The 14774-nt window shown below is 37.3% G+C and overlaps 1 protein-coding gene across 10 annotated transcripts in view; it reads left to right on the plus strand.

Moving 5' to 3' along the window:
* Positions 1–13680, plus strand: part of MYO9A (myosin IXA) — a 224161-nt gene extending 210481 nt beyond the window's left edge. For all 10 annotated transcript variants that reach the window (XM_036217683.1, XM_036217679.1, XM_036217682.1 and 7 more), the window contains 3 exons: positions 6033–6235; positions 8299–8441; positions 9002–13680. In XM_036217683.1, coding sequence (XP_036073576.1) covers positions 6033–6235; positions 8299–8441; positions 9002–9456 — 801 coding nt within the window. In that variant the 3' untranslated portion in view covers positions 9457–13680. The remainder of the gene's footprint in view (positions 1–6032; positions 6236–8298; positions 8442–9001) is intronic.
* Positions 13681–14774: the final 1094 nt, after the last annotated feature.

Below are 14774 nucleotides of genomic sequence, written 5' to 3' on the forward strand. Positions count from 1 at the left end.
GCCTTCTTTCTTCCCAAAATCAACTCAGAAATCTGCCAGTATTGTCCTATGATATTCAAAAGATATTAGTATATTTGCATAAATCGCTAACTTTGAAAAGCTCTTAAAATATATTTTTGTTGTAAAATACAACACATTTGGAAAAGGACAGAAACATACACTTATATCTTAATGAATGACAAAGTGGATATCCACAGACCACTCACAGTCAAGAAATAGATCATTGCCAGCTCTTCTAAAAGCACTGCTTTCTCTCTTTCCAGTCACAATCCTTTTCTCTCCCTCAGAGGTTAGTAATAACTTGAATTTTATCTTAATCAATCTATTTTCTTTGTTGTTTTCCTACTAGAATATGTATCCCTGAACACTCTAGTTTTCTTATGTCTGTTTTTGAGACCTATATAAATGGAATCATATAACATGTATTATTTTTATATCTGACTTATTTCACTTAATCTTATGTGTATAAGATTTATCCATAATGTGTTTAGTTGTAGCTCATTTTTGTTACTGTGTAGTATTCCTGTGTATGCCTATACCACAATTTAACCTTTCTCATGTTGGTGGACATTTGGCTTGTGTTTTGAGGAGTTATAAATAATGCTACTATGAACATTCTGATACATGTATTTTTGATGGATACATGCATGTATTTTTGGGTCACAGGATATATAGATAGATAGATAGATAGATAGATAGATAGATAGATAGATAGATATCTATATATATCATCAACTCTAGTACGTAGTGCCATACTTTTTTCCAAAATGGTTGTGCTACGCTAGTAGTGTATGAGAGTTGCCAGTTGCTCCACATCCTTCCCAGCACTTATATTGCCAGATTCCTTAATTTTAGTAATTCTAATGAGTGCTTGATGGTGATTTTAATTTGCATTTCTGTGCTATGACTCTAATGTGCTTTAAGTAGCTTTTCATAATTGTATTGGCCGTTGAGATACCATTTTTTGTGAAGGATCTTGTTCATTTTTCCAATTGAGTTGTCTTTTTCTGATATGTAGGCGTTCTTAATGAATTCTGGATGCAAGCCCTTTATTGGTTACTTCACTTGCATACTTCTCCCCCTCTTAAAAGTGGTGATGGATGAACCAGAAGTTCTTAATTTTAGTGTAGTCTGATTTATCAGTCTTTTTCTTTAGGCTAATACTTTTTGGGTTATGTTTAAGACACTTCTTACTACTTAATGTTATGAAGATAATCTTTATTTCTTCTAAAAGCTTTATTGCCTTTCATATTTAGGTATACAGTCCACCTGGAGACAATTTTTGTATGTGGTATAATGTAGGGAGTCTTTATATTTGCATATGGCTACCAGTTTTTCCAGTATCATTTATTAAAAACAGATTCTTTCCATACTGCCCGACATCCTGTTTTGTTTTAAATCAGGAGTCTGTGAATGTGTGGATCAGTTTCTAGGCTCTCTATTTTGACCTGCTTTGTACCAACACTACTATTGTAATTACTACTATAGCTTCTAAAAATATCTGCTAGGACCAGTCTTCCTATCTTCTTCAATAGTGTTTTGACTATTCCTGGCTCTTTTCGTGCCATATAAATTGTAGAATCTGCTTTACAAAAATTCTCTTGGGATTTCATTGAGATTACATTGAATTTATAGATCACTTTAGGGAGCATCGACATTTTGGAAATATTAGTTGTTTACATCCGTGGACGGGATTTATCTTTCCATTCATGTAGATCATTAATTTAACTCAAAAGTGTTTTATGGTTTTATGTGTACAGTTCTTACACATCTTTAGTTTGAATTATTACCAGGATTTTAATATTTAGTTATGTGTTATTTAAATTTTTTTATATTCTTTTTATTGCTTGTTAAATAAAAATACAGTTGATTTTGGTGTTTTTCACCTTGTATCCAACAGCCTTGCTGAACTCACTTATTTCTGTGGATTCCTTTGGATTTCCTACCTCTATAGTCAAGAGTTTTCATAAGTAACAATAGTTTCACTTGTTCTTTTATAGTCCTTATGCCTTTTATTTATTTTCTTTACATTAGCTAGAACCTCCAGCACAGGGTCAAGAGGAAGTGGCGATAGGGATCATTCTTGGCACTTTCCAGTCTCAAAGGGAAAGCTTTCAACCTTTACCACTAAATGTGTTTGCTCTAGAATTTTTGTAGATGGTTTATGAGATTAAGTATGTTCCCCTCTACTTTGGTTTTCTAAGAGTTGTTATTGTGATTTAATGTTGAATTTTTTTAAATGCCTTTACTGCGTATACTAAGGTGTTCATGAAACTTCTATTAATATGATGTTGCACCAAACGATTTTCTAATGTCAAATCATCATTATGCTACTGGAATAAATCCACCTGAGTCATGAAGTAATATCCTTTTTACATATTGTTTGATTCAGTTTGTAGTGTGTAGGATTTTTGCACCCATGTTATGGGTAAAAATTGTTCTGAAATAGTTCTTCCTTTTCATATCTTTGTGATGTTTTGATATCAAGGATAAGCTGGCCTCTAAAAATAAGTTGGGGAATAGTCTTTTTTTTTTTTTTTTTAATTCTGTGAAAAAATCTGTGTCATTTCTTGTTGTTAGTAAAATTATGTAGAACTAGATTTTCTCTCTAGAAAGTTTGCATTTATGGATTCAATGTATAGGATTATTCACTTTTTAATTTTTTCTTTGGCAGTATCAATTACATGGATTTTTGTAGAAATTTATCCACTTTGTATAAAATTTCAGATTTATTGATACAAAGTTGTTCATAGTAGTAGCCTCTTACCCTTTTTATATCTATCTATAAGATTTATAGTGATGTTCCCTTTTTTCATTCCTGTCTTTGGTTATTTGTGAATTCTTTCCTTTTATTTTCATCAGTCTTGCCAGGGTTTTAACTTTTTTATTAGTCTTTTCAAAGAGCTACATTTTGCCTTTGGTCCGCTTTATTTTAATGTTTATTTATTCTTATCTTTATTTTTTTTTTCCTTAAGTTTATTTTGTTGTTCTTGATTTAGTTTTCTGAAAGAAAAAGAAATGCTTACCTCTTTAATTTTTAACCTTTTCTACTATATGCATACAAGGCTATAACTTTTAAGGTAGGCAGAGTTAAACTATATCCCACAAACTTTGATATTGTTTAGTTCAAAATATTTTATTTGTATTGTGGTTTCTTCTTTGGCTGTGTGTGTTAGTCTATTTCTTAATTTCCAAATATATGGAGATTTTTAGTTTTCTCTTTGTAACACTTCTTACCTCAACATTTACTTTGTCAAGAATTAATATAGCCATACCAGTTTTCTTTTGATTAGACATTGTATATTTTTTATTCCCATCCTTTTACTCTTAGCCTTTCTGAATTCTTATGTTTCAAATGTGTCCCTTGTAAACTTGGTATAGCTGGATTTTGCTTTTTAAAATAGTCTGACCATCTTCATATTTAATCTATTTACATTTAATGTAACCACTAGTGTATTTGGATTTAAATCTCGTGTTTATTTATGTGCTTTTTTAAAAACCTGATACATACTCTTTTTCTTTCTTTTTTGTCTTTTTTCTTTTGACTATCTTCTATTATTTATTTTTTGTTAATTTAGAAATTTTTATACTCTTTACTCTTCTTTTAGTAGTTAACCTAAAGATTACAACCAAAATTTATTCCCTAAGTCTGTTAATTGGTACTTTTATCTTTTTCTCAGATAATGCAAGGACTTTAAATGCTTTAGCTTTTTTATGATATAGTTGCTATTGTTGTATTTTGAATGATCTGTATCTTTTTAATCGAACATATTATTCTTATGTTTTATGCAGTCAGTGTTCTTTTAGACTTACATATTTACTGTTTTCATTTCATTTCTCTTTCCTTGACTTCTTCTTGGGCCACATATATCTGCCTTTTAGTATTAATTTAGTGCAGGTCTGCTGGTGCAAGTTCTCTTAGTCTGTCTGAAAACGTTTTTATTACGACTTCATTCTTGAATTCATTTTTGCTACGTATACCGGTTACTTTTTTCTTTCATAACATTAAAAATACCATCTATTGTTTACCGCTTTCCATTGTTTCTATTGAAAAGTAAGCCTTGTATCTGTGTTCTTTGTTGCAGGTTCTTTTATTTTTTCTTAACTGCTTTTAAGATTTTCTCTTTGTTTTGATTTTTAGCAGTTGTGTCTAGATGTGGACTTCTTTTTATTTATCTTTCTTAGAAGTTGAAGGCTTTCTTCAGTCAGTAGGTTGATACATTTAACTGGGTTTAAAAAATACTCTGCCATTATCTCTTCAATATTTCTTCTATAGGATCTGGCTCCACTCCTGGTATTATTTTTACATATGGTAAATCTTTTTCTTGTGTCCTTTCTTTTACCTTCTTTTTGGATTTTTTTTTTTTCAGAAAATTGTTTTGTTTTGTTTTCCCAGCTTGATTTTTTTGTATTTTCTTCTTATCTGACTTCCAGTTTACTAATTCAACTATGTCTGTCTCCTTTAGCATGGTTGTTTTAAGTCTGTCTTATGGCCATAATGTTTGGGGTCATTGAGGGTTTTGTGTTTTCTGTTGTTTTTACTGATTTTTGTTTTCATTGTCTTATCTCCTTTTTTGCATGGTTACCTTTGATTGTGTCCCAGACATAGTATTTGAAAATTCTTTATAAAAATATTTTGAGGCCTGAGCTGATGTTACTTTCTTCCAAAGAGTGATTTCATTTTTTTCTGCCAGGTGCTAGGGCACTAACAATCTGGGATTACTTTAATCCAATTTTAGGGATTACAGTTTTCTGTACCTTTCAAATGACTCGAAGCTAGGCTGCAATATCTGCAAAGACTATTATAATTCCCATTTGCCCTATGACTAGAATACAAACCTTGGGGATTCGAGCATCAGACATGAAGGTTTTACCAAGTAGCAGCCCTTAATGTGGGTCTGGACTCCACCTTTTATTCTCTATCCCAGGGGTTGGCAATCTCTTTCTATACATGACCAGAAAGTAAATATTTTAGTCTTTTCTGGTAAATATTTCAGTCTTTATAGATCATAGTCTTGGTTGCAACAATCAATGCTGCCATTATTCTGCAGAAGAGCCATAGAAAATGCGTGAATTAATGACCATGAATGTATTCCAATAAAACTTTGTTTACAAAATTAGGGCATGAGGCCAGATTTGGCCCATGGGCCTTCATTTGCTGATGCCTCTGTAGTCTGTCAGAACCTCTGCTCAGACTCTTTTAAATTTAGATTACCCCTAATGCTGGGCTAGCCTCTCCTTGGCCTACCTTGTTAGCGCTACAGTGCCTTTAAGAATATATTGGGGTCTTTTTATATTTGGTCCCATGATTCTGGTTTAATCTGAAATACCTAGACTGCCATTATCAGAAGCTAAAGTTACATACAAGGTAACCAATTTAAAAGCAATAAGATTTTTCTCCCCTCTGATCTCAGGAAAGAAGTTTCTTGAGTTGTTCCCAGAGAATATCTCTCACTAGCACCCTTTGATATATAAATGACTTTTTAAAAATATTGAAACTGAGTTTTAGGACTTGTTTCTATGGTCTTCCTAGAGAGGTTGTACATTCCAAAGTTAAAGGTAAAGAGCGGTGTTCTCCATCAGAACTTTCTGTGGGGATGGAAGTGTTCTCTATCTGCACTGTCCTGTGTGGTATCCACTGGCTACTTGTGGCTCTCGAGAACTTGAAATGTGGCGAGTATGAATGCAGAATTAATTTTTACTTGTTAAATTCTAGTTAATTTAAATTTAAATAGCCACGTGTAGATATTTACTTTCAAGTGGATGCAGCTTAGATTAAAAGAAGAATCTCGTCTCAGTACACCATGTGCTCTCATACACCTGCCCACTGAAATATCCATTTGCCACTGCTCTTGCAAGAAAAACTTAACCTAAATGTGTTCAATGGATGGTATCTCACTAAATATCGTAGGCCTCGTAGAATGTTTCCATTTATTTCATCTGGTGGGATGGAAGCACACTTGCTATCCCAAGTGGGCCATGTAAAGCTAATGTCACTCGATTTACTTTCTAACATGTATTTTTCTTTGCAGGGAAAGGGGCGTATTCGTCGAGGAAACTATGCAAGTCCATCTTCTCCTGTTGTAGTTCAGTTGCCCTCCATGTCTGATGTCCCAGAAGAGACGTTGACTAATGAGGCAGCCATGGAGACTGACATCACAGACCAGCAGCAAGCAGCTATGCAGCAGGAGGAGAGAGTACTGACTGAACAGATTGAGAACCTACAGAAAGAGAAGTGAGTTTCCAGGAGGAAAGGGAGTGACCAATTGTTATTTGTCTTCATTTTCTTCTTTCTATCTTTTCTTTATTTTTCCTTATTTATTAAATATCTCCTGAATGTCAAGCACTGTGTCAGGTGACACAAGGGATGTGGAGATGACAAAGACATGTTGCCTGTACTTAGGTAATAGTGTGAAAGTTGTCACCGCAAGGAAGGAAGCTCTATGAGCAGGGAGATCTGAAGCTGCTACAATGATGATTCTAGACAAGCTGACTGGGACACTGTGTCAGTCTTAGCCAGGATTCCTAACAGGTCAGACCAGCCTTGGTGAACAGATTTGTCTTATTGGAGGAATATGGACTCCCAGGCTTAGACAAAGTCCCTTCCAAGAATGGGCATTCCTCAGAATTCTGTGAAAGATGGTTTTCATCCAAAGATCAGGACAACCGCATGGCCAGCAACTAGATGGTCAGGTTAGGGTGGCAACTCTAGTGGGGGCTGGAGTACTGGGTAGGGAGTTTGTTGTAGTTTAGGAGAGGGACAGATAAGCAGCTCTGTGACCTCCATCATCACTGGATCAAGGGTGAATAACACTAGATCTTGGGATAATATGAATATCCCATGGTTTTCCCTGATGGTACTGTGTACCGGTTCTGAGTGACAGTGATGACCCTTAAGTTTCAAAGGGATTTTTATTCCTCAGTTATAGGATTGCAGGTTTGAGAGCTTGATTCATGTGGGGATCTGAGTCTGTTAAAGTACTTTCACCTGTCAGGACTGATTCTTGATTTAGGCAAGCTGAAAAAGCATCTGGGGCCAACTGTGCAGAATGTGATAAGGCAAAAGTGCAGTACGTTGACTGGGCTGTGTTTGCTATTAGAATGATCTAAATGGAGGACCTACTCAGCTTAGATAAATGTGGTGTTGGAGGTGCTGAAGGATGAATAAGAATTTGTAGGAAGGAGAAAGTCCAGAGAGAGAGAAAAAATATGAGCACAGTCTCAGAGGTGTGGATGCACATGGCTTATGACAAATGTATTGCCATAATGAGTTTCTGGTGAGATTATCCTTGAAAAGGTTGTCTGTGAATCTCAAGCTAAGTATTGGAGGTATTGAAGGATGAATAATTAAAGCTAGGTAGAATGGAAGCAAACCTAAATGGTTCTGAAAAGGAGACTTGGTGAAAAAGGGAGTAAGAGTTGGAAGGATAAGGAGGTTGTGGACAAGTGGAGTATTGGATTCAAAGCTGGTATATTTCTAGGTAATAACAAACTCTAGGACCTGCCCTTTGGAGAAAGTTGCCTCTAAAAGTAGAGCAAAGGTTGTTAGAAAGTGCAGACATAAAGGAACTTTGGTGTTAGGGTATTGAAGTAAGCTGTTAACAAAGATATTGATTGAATTAGATTAGGCTATGTCAGGCATAGTGAGAAAGCAAGATTAGGAGCCAGGTACCAAAGACTTCAGGGAATGAGGGAGCATGACTGAGGTAGGCCTGTGATCGATGAAAAGAATAGAGAATCTATGAGTGGAGATGGCTTAAACTTCAAAGGAGAGAAAAGATCAATCACTGTTTTACTTCATCTAGAGGCCTTTCTATGGTCAAGGTAGAGAGTATAGTTGGTAGCCAGTTAGTAAAGTTTAGGGGAAATAGTTTAAAAGATAGAAAGAATCTTAGAAATTATCTGGCTTAATCACTTTTTTTGTAGATGAGAAAACTGAGGTCCAGAGAGAGGAAAGTACTTTCCTGTTGCATTATTAATGAGTTTAGAACCTTCATCTCCTTATCATTAGCCCAGAGTTCATTTTACCAAATGAGCTGACAGCTGCAGCATCTTTCCCCACCTCATCTTTAGCCCTATTATAGGTCCAGTCTTTGCTGTCATTTTTTCCTTTGGTCCGTGTAGTTTTAGCCTTCACCATTACTATGACTTATAGATCCTTGTCGCCACCCTGCAGGGGAACAATAAGAAATGTGACTGTTCTTGCTACTTAACTTTCCTGACTTTCATGGAAAGTCTTTTCTCTTTTCTTCTTTCCACTTATCATATACTAATTGATTTCTTGATTGTATCCTACAGGGAAGAGCTAACATTTGAGATGCTGGTACTGGAACCCCGTGCCTCTGATGATGAAACCCTTGAGTCTGAGGCCTCTATTGGGACTGCCGATAGCTCAGAAAATTTGAATATTGAGTCTGAGGGTGCCATCTCTGAGAAATCAGGTAAGTGAACATGTTAGTCTAAAGACTCCAGATTTGTTTTGCAAAAGACGATTAAGGATTCCCACGCTAAGACAGAGTCTCTTTCCAGAATGCCTTGACCTTATGTGAAAAGGTGACGAAGTCCTAAGGAGTTGAAATATACTGATCTTTGTGAAGCTTCCATATAAATCATTCATTAGAGAAAGTCTTCATTGTAATGTACCTTCTTGGTAATTTAATGTTTAATGCATTTACCAGTGAAAAGCCAATAACCACAACAATGTTGTCTTACCCATTATCTGTTTTCTAAGGGTGGTAGTTTTTTAAATGATAGTGACAGTTGTAGGCCTCTTCAAATGGCATAGTCAAACTCCAGACTTCCTTGGAGTTGATTCTGAAATGATTCGTAGAAATGGATGGTAAGCTCTTCTTGAATTATGGTTGCACAAAGTAGGTCAGCCTGAACCCTCCAAATTGTAGTCCACCCAATTTCATGTATCAACAGTGACACCTGTTCATTACATAATGATTTGCTTTAGAGGGAACTGTTGTTTACAGCTCTGGTCTCTTTTCTGCATTAGAGAGAAGCTTAGCCTTTAGCTCCATGAAGGCAGCCAGCAAGTATGAACCTTCTACCCAGCTGCGAAAGCAGTTCAGAAAGCAGCATGACTCTTTGGATTCGGTGGACTCTTCAGTCTCCTCATCTAACACTGTATCTTCTCACGGGACCAGAAAACGATTTCAGATTTATTCCAAATCTCCATTCTACCGAGCTGCCTCAGCCGGTGAGGCCCTAGGAATGGAAGGGCCTTTGGGCCAGACCAAATCCATGGAAGACAGGCCTCAGTTCATCAGCAGAGGAACCTTCAACCCTGAAAAGGGCAAACAAAAATTAAAGAATGTGAAAAATTCTCCTCAGAAAACCAAAGAGACCCCAGAAGGGACAGTCGTGTCTGGCCGCAGGAAACCCATGGACCCAGACTGCAGCTCCACCCAACAGCTAGCTCTCTTTGGAAATAATGAGTTTATGGTCTGAACTGGCAGGTGTGTGTCCCTTCATGGCTACAGAGTGGTAAACATGCCACCTCTTTGGGGCTTCTTCTGATCACCTCGTCCACAAAGTAGTTCATCCTAAATGTGGTCCTGCCTCTTGCCCAAGCATACAACCCAGACCTTGTACGCTGGACTCTGAGGCCTCTTGCAGAGATGGAAGGGCCTTTTTGAAGCCTGCCTGGGGTGGTGCCAGCTGTGCCTTGGCTGCTGTATTTGACTAGAGATTTCACTAAACAAAGCCACCTAGGGCCTGGAGCTTTGGGTCGGTTGTGGAGGTCTTTGTAGTTGCCTCTATCCCATCTTCTTTCCCTTCCCAGAGGTGGGCGTGGAACTGGGGGATACATTGTGGGCCTGAGGGACCCACTGATTTATGATGTTTGAAGAAAACGTAAATCCTTCTTACCCATGAAAGCAAAAACCTTTGGGTTTATTTTGGGATAGTTAGGAGGTGGGGTAGAATATACTTTTTTTCCCCCAAGGATTTATAAGCAAAAAGCCTAAGCCCCTCTATTTTAAGATTTTTGGAAAAAACTCCAATGTATATGCTGGGGAAAGTAAAAGCAATTGTTTTCATTAAGCCATCAGAGCATGTCTCAGACATCTGGGTACACAGTGAAAAAGAGAGCACATGTTTTGTTTTTTGATGATGTCGATGTAATAATAATCAATGCTGGTTTAACTCCTGGTTAGTTCCTGCTAAGTATATTGCATGGGCTGAAGATTCAGTAGCCATACTGTTCTCATATTCTTTGGTCCTAGGATCAGGTTCCTCTGATTTTTTTAAATGTCCCAGAGATATGGTGATCCCTAAACATGAGGGTTTCACCCTAATCCATCCAGGCTTTTCTCTTTGTATAGATTAAACTGAAGATCATATATTCATGTACTGGTGGATTTCAACCACACACTCACAAATAATGTGACCATTTAATCACTTCTCCCAAACATTCACACACAGTACTGCATGAATAAGTATTACAAAAAGCTGCCAAAAACAGTAAGAGAAAAGTTTTAATATGCCCCATCTAACTGTTATCTTCTTTCCCTCAGACCATCAGTATTAAATAGGTTTAAAAAAAATCAAGGACTACTTGAAGCTATTTTTGTTAATATTCTGGTTACTGAAGTTTACTGTAAATATGTATGTATAGTGTGCATATTTCTTTTTAACCTTATGCTTTCCTCCTCCCCATGGAATTTCTTCCTACAGATTAGAGATCATTGGACAGGGAGGTGAGAGCCATTCATCCCTGGGTTGAGGGACAAGTCAGACCGTCTTTCACCACTGGGTGTCTCCATACACCTGAGCTATAATAGCATTTTAAGCTTCTTAGCATTCATGGGATTAGAAATCTGTTTTTGCTATTTATGATATTAGGAAATGACACACAATACCCTTTCTTGAGATAAATATGTGAAAATGTTTATTTTTGAAGTTACTAAATACATCTTGTTTAACTACCACATGCACTGTTCTGAAAAAGAGCCTTTACCATCTGTAACCTGAATTTTGGTTATTCTTCCTTTTCATGCTTCTTTGATTTGAAGTTATGGAAACATTAAGACTTTTGTTAAGGCAGAGTCTCTCCTGTTACACAACACTGAACCTCATGCCACTGCCTGAGTGGTTATTGTCAAGCCCCAGAGGTGACACTTGGAACATCATTCTGAGTGGCAGCTAAAGGTAGCAGGAATCTTAACCTGTCCCTGGTTTGGGAGCTAGAGAAAGGAATCTTTTGAAATCTCCAGAATGATGATGGTTAGTGAGTAAATAAATGTTCAGTTTTGTATCCCGCAAACATCTGCCACCTTGTTTATGCTGTCCTGAGGTGTAATAAATGTAAAGCCTTTAAAAATCTGAATTCTGGAGAATCTTCTAGAGGAAAACCCAACCCCTCAGCATGGTTGTGTCAGAGTGGGATTGCTGTGCTGACCCGGGCCCAGGCCAGGCCACGCGGTCTGTTCCAGTATTCGTGGGAGAGTAGTGTTCTGCTGGGCATGACTGCTACACTCCACTTGCTCCAGACATTGGTTATGTACCATACAAATAAAAAAAAGAGATTACCCTTGTTGAATAATTTCCTTTGGCCCAGAGAAATGGACTGGAGAACACATCTTAGCAAATGTTCTCCTTCTAAAACTTTGTGGATGTTGTTGTTGTTGTTGTTGTTTGCAAAATAAGTTTTTGGCAGTTAAAAAAACTACGTATATCAGTCACTTTATAGGAACTGAGCAATGGATGTTAAGAGACTTTATAATTTTTCTCAGGGACCTGAAACCTGAATTTGGATAAAATTAAATAAAAAAATACTTGTTTTTCCGTTGCTAGATTTGTGGATTTCTAGTCATTTAACAGGATGCCAGAAAAGAGGGTGGTGGGGAGAAGAGATCACGTAATTGTAAGAATGGAAAGCAAGTGTGGGACCCTCCCTATGAAGGAAAGAAAGCCTGTCTTATAGGACAACAGGCATTGTTGGCTTGGTAAGGAGATGAAGCCATAACTCTTAAAAACTGTCAGAACCAAGTGCTATATCTCCTTCCATTTGATCTTAACGGGTTCTTTCCTGGTTAAAGTTATGTCACCACAAAGTGATGTGTGCATTATAGTCACTTATGATTAAGATAGTTAACCTCGATACGTGTCACATCTGTGTTTCCTATTGCTTCTCCTTTGCTTGTTTTCTTTGATCTCAAATGCTCCCCCCCCCCCCAAAAAATCCCTGTATGGTGGCCACGAGGCAGCCCCACACTTGGAGCCCATGCCCCGAAATGCAGAGCATTCTGTTTTTGTCACACATTCCCAGCCCCAAACAAAGCCTGGATTTTTAATTCTCCCTGTAAAACCAACATATTTCTTATCATGGAAAATGTAATAGAAACAGAGAAGTATAATTTTGGGATCATACTGGGTATCAACAAAGTGAAGCAAATTAATAGTTAATACAGGAAGGGTTCAGGGAGGTGACATGCTTAGTTTGTAATACACTTTGTACTTCCTGCCGTTTTAATTATTTTGCCACTCTGGGCTTCTGAGAACACAAAGGTAGATACAGCTTCCCTGAGTCTTAAAGAGGCAGAGGGACCAGAGGTCAGGGAATGGGACCAGAGGCCTCTCCTTGTGCTTCAGAAACCGATTTCAGCTCTTACCCTCCTGGGAGGTTAGTGGATACATCTCTATTCTATCACAATAGGGTTGTTTTCATGTCAAAGACAGAGAGTCCCAGAAACTTGCTGAAAATAAGAGATCCAGCAAGATGCCACAGGCCTACTGCAGTGCCTGTGGGCCATGGGTTTTTTTTAGCTATGATAAATGCGGACATTTCACGAGCACTTTGGTGAACCAGAGAGAAAAAAGTATCCTCAGGATATGTTCAAAGCTAAGAGTTTTAATTTTAAAAAGAAATACAGTTCAGATGGTTTGCCTCACCCTCCTCTCTTTTTTTCTGTTAGTGGGGAGCTGGACATGCATACGTCATTCTGTGTTGACCCATAATTTTGTGACAATTCCCCAGCGCTGTCTCCAATGCCATGCTAGCTGTGATGGTGAAATTCTTCCGTATTTGTGGGAGTCCTCTGTCCTTCTTTGCCCCTAAAATAATCTTTACCACTTTCCTCTGGAACCACTCCTACATTTGATTTGCTTTTAAAGGGTAACAGCAAAATGATAATTGTGGACATGGATCTGTTAGGTCTTGTTGGTCTCTTGGTTGAAACTGTTTTCCAAAAAGCCTCACTAAGGGGCCTGTCACCTTGCTATTCATCCATACTTAATACTGATTCATCAGCCCTCTTAGGTCATATAAAAGTTGCACCTTTTGAACCAAGGAATTGTATTCACTAGGGGAAAGGTGTGTGCTACACATTAGTTATATTATTTTAATGGATTTAAAGTAATTTATAAGTATGCTGAGTGTAAATTTTTAAAAGACTTGTAAAAGGACATATCCTGTGATACATAATATTTTACTGTTAAACAGAATAATTCTATAAGAAGAACGATTTCACCCACGGAACCGATTACTGATACAATCAATCAACAGGCACTTTGTAATTTCTTTTTTTTTTGGGGGGGGGGGGGGACAAGAACATCATCTGTATAAAGTCCAGTTTGTGTCACTCAAAATATGCACTGTATGCCTACACAGCAGCAGCTTTGATGAACAAATCACTCCAATGGCTCATTAAAGAACAAACGCTTCCAGAAGCAGCAATACGTGTGGTTTGTTTTCTGACCGTCCTGGCTTCTGCCCCAACTTGCTCCAACCTGATCTCAAGAAAAAAGAATTCTGTTAGTTAAACTGATTTTTGTTTTAAAGGAAAGGACTTAAAATTGACAAAGTGCAGAGATGAGAGTTATTGGAAGTCAAATGAATGCAAGTGAAGGAGAGATTTAAGCTGTTCATTTCCTATAATGGACACTAGCCGCAAGCTGGGCAGGGAAGGCAATAAGTCTACATTTAAGATCCTTACTGAAAAGGGACCGAGGAAGTAGCAACATCTGCTAGTAGAGGGCCCAAGAACTCAAACCCAGTTCGTTTTTGTTCTGCTGCTCTGCTGCATGACTTTGGGAGAGTCATTTGCCCTCTTTGAATGTTAGTCGTCCTATCTGGAAATACGTTCTCTTCCCCAGGTCTACTTCCTGGTTAGCTCCTACTGACTCAGGTCTCAGTGTGAAACAGTTCTCGGAAATTTCTTCTTCTACCTTGAACCGGGTTAGACGTGTTCTCAGCAGCTCCTGGTATTTGTGGTATTTAAACAAAAAACAAAAAAAAAAAAACCAAAAATCTGTTCGATTTAAGCTTTGCAAGGCAAGAAATGTGACTTTCTCTCTGGTTCTTAGGTTCCCCAGCACCTAACAAAAGGTACAGCACTTAGATACTGGATAAGAGCATTGAATGAGATCAGAGTTTCCCAAATGCCAAACCAGGTCTAAGGTAAAATGGAAGAAAAAAATAAAATTTTCCCTAACACTAATATTATTCCGTTTTTAAATTCTGAGATTATCCTTCCGATTTCTTTTTAGAGTTTACATTTTTGTGTTAAATTACATCAAAATGGTAAGGATTTAGTGCATTGTTTCTTTAAATTTCCTTAAGTGTCTAAATAAAACCTAGAAATGCCACTTGTAAAACTTGGCCCTGTGATTACTGAATTTCCAATAAATTTTTCCAATTATGAAGATGAGAGCATGAAGGTGTAAGGAGATGCAAGTTACGAAGAGGCCAAAGCTTTGACTTTTTAAAAATTGTTCTTTCTCCTAGATTAGGAAGCAGTACAGTGTCTTAGAGCCAGGGACGTAAC

The sequence above is a fragment of the Rousettus aegyptiacus genome, unplaced genomic scaffold, assembly GCF_014176215.1.
Source record: "Rousettus aegyptiacus isolate mRouAeg1 unplaced genomic scaffold, mRouAeg1.p scaffold_m13_p_3, whole genome shotgun sequence".
Taxonomy (NCBI): Eukaryota; Metazoa; Chordata; class Mammalia; order Chiroptera; family Pteropodidae; genus Rousettus; species Rousettus aegyptiacus.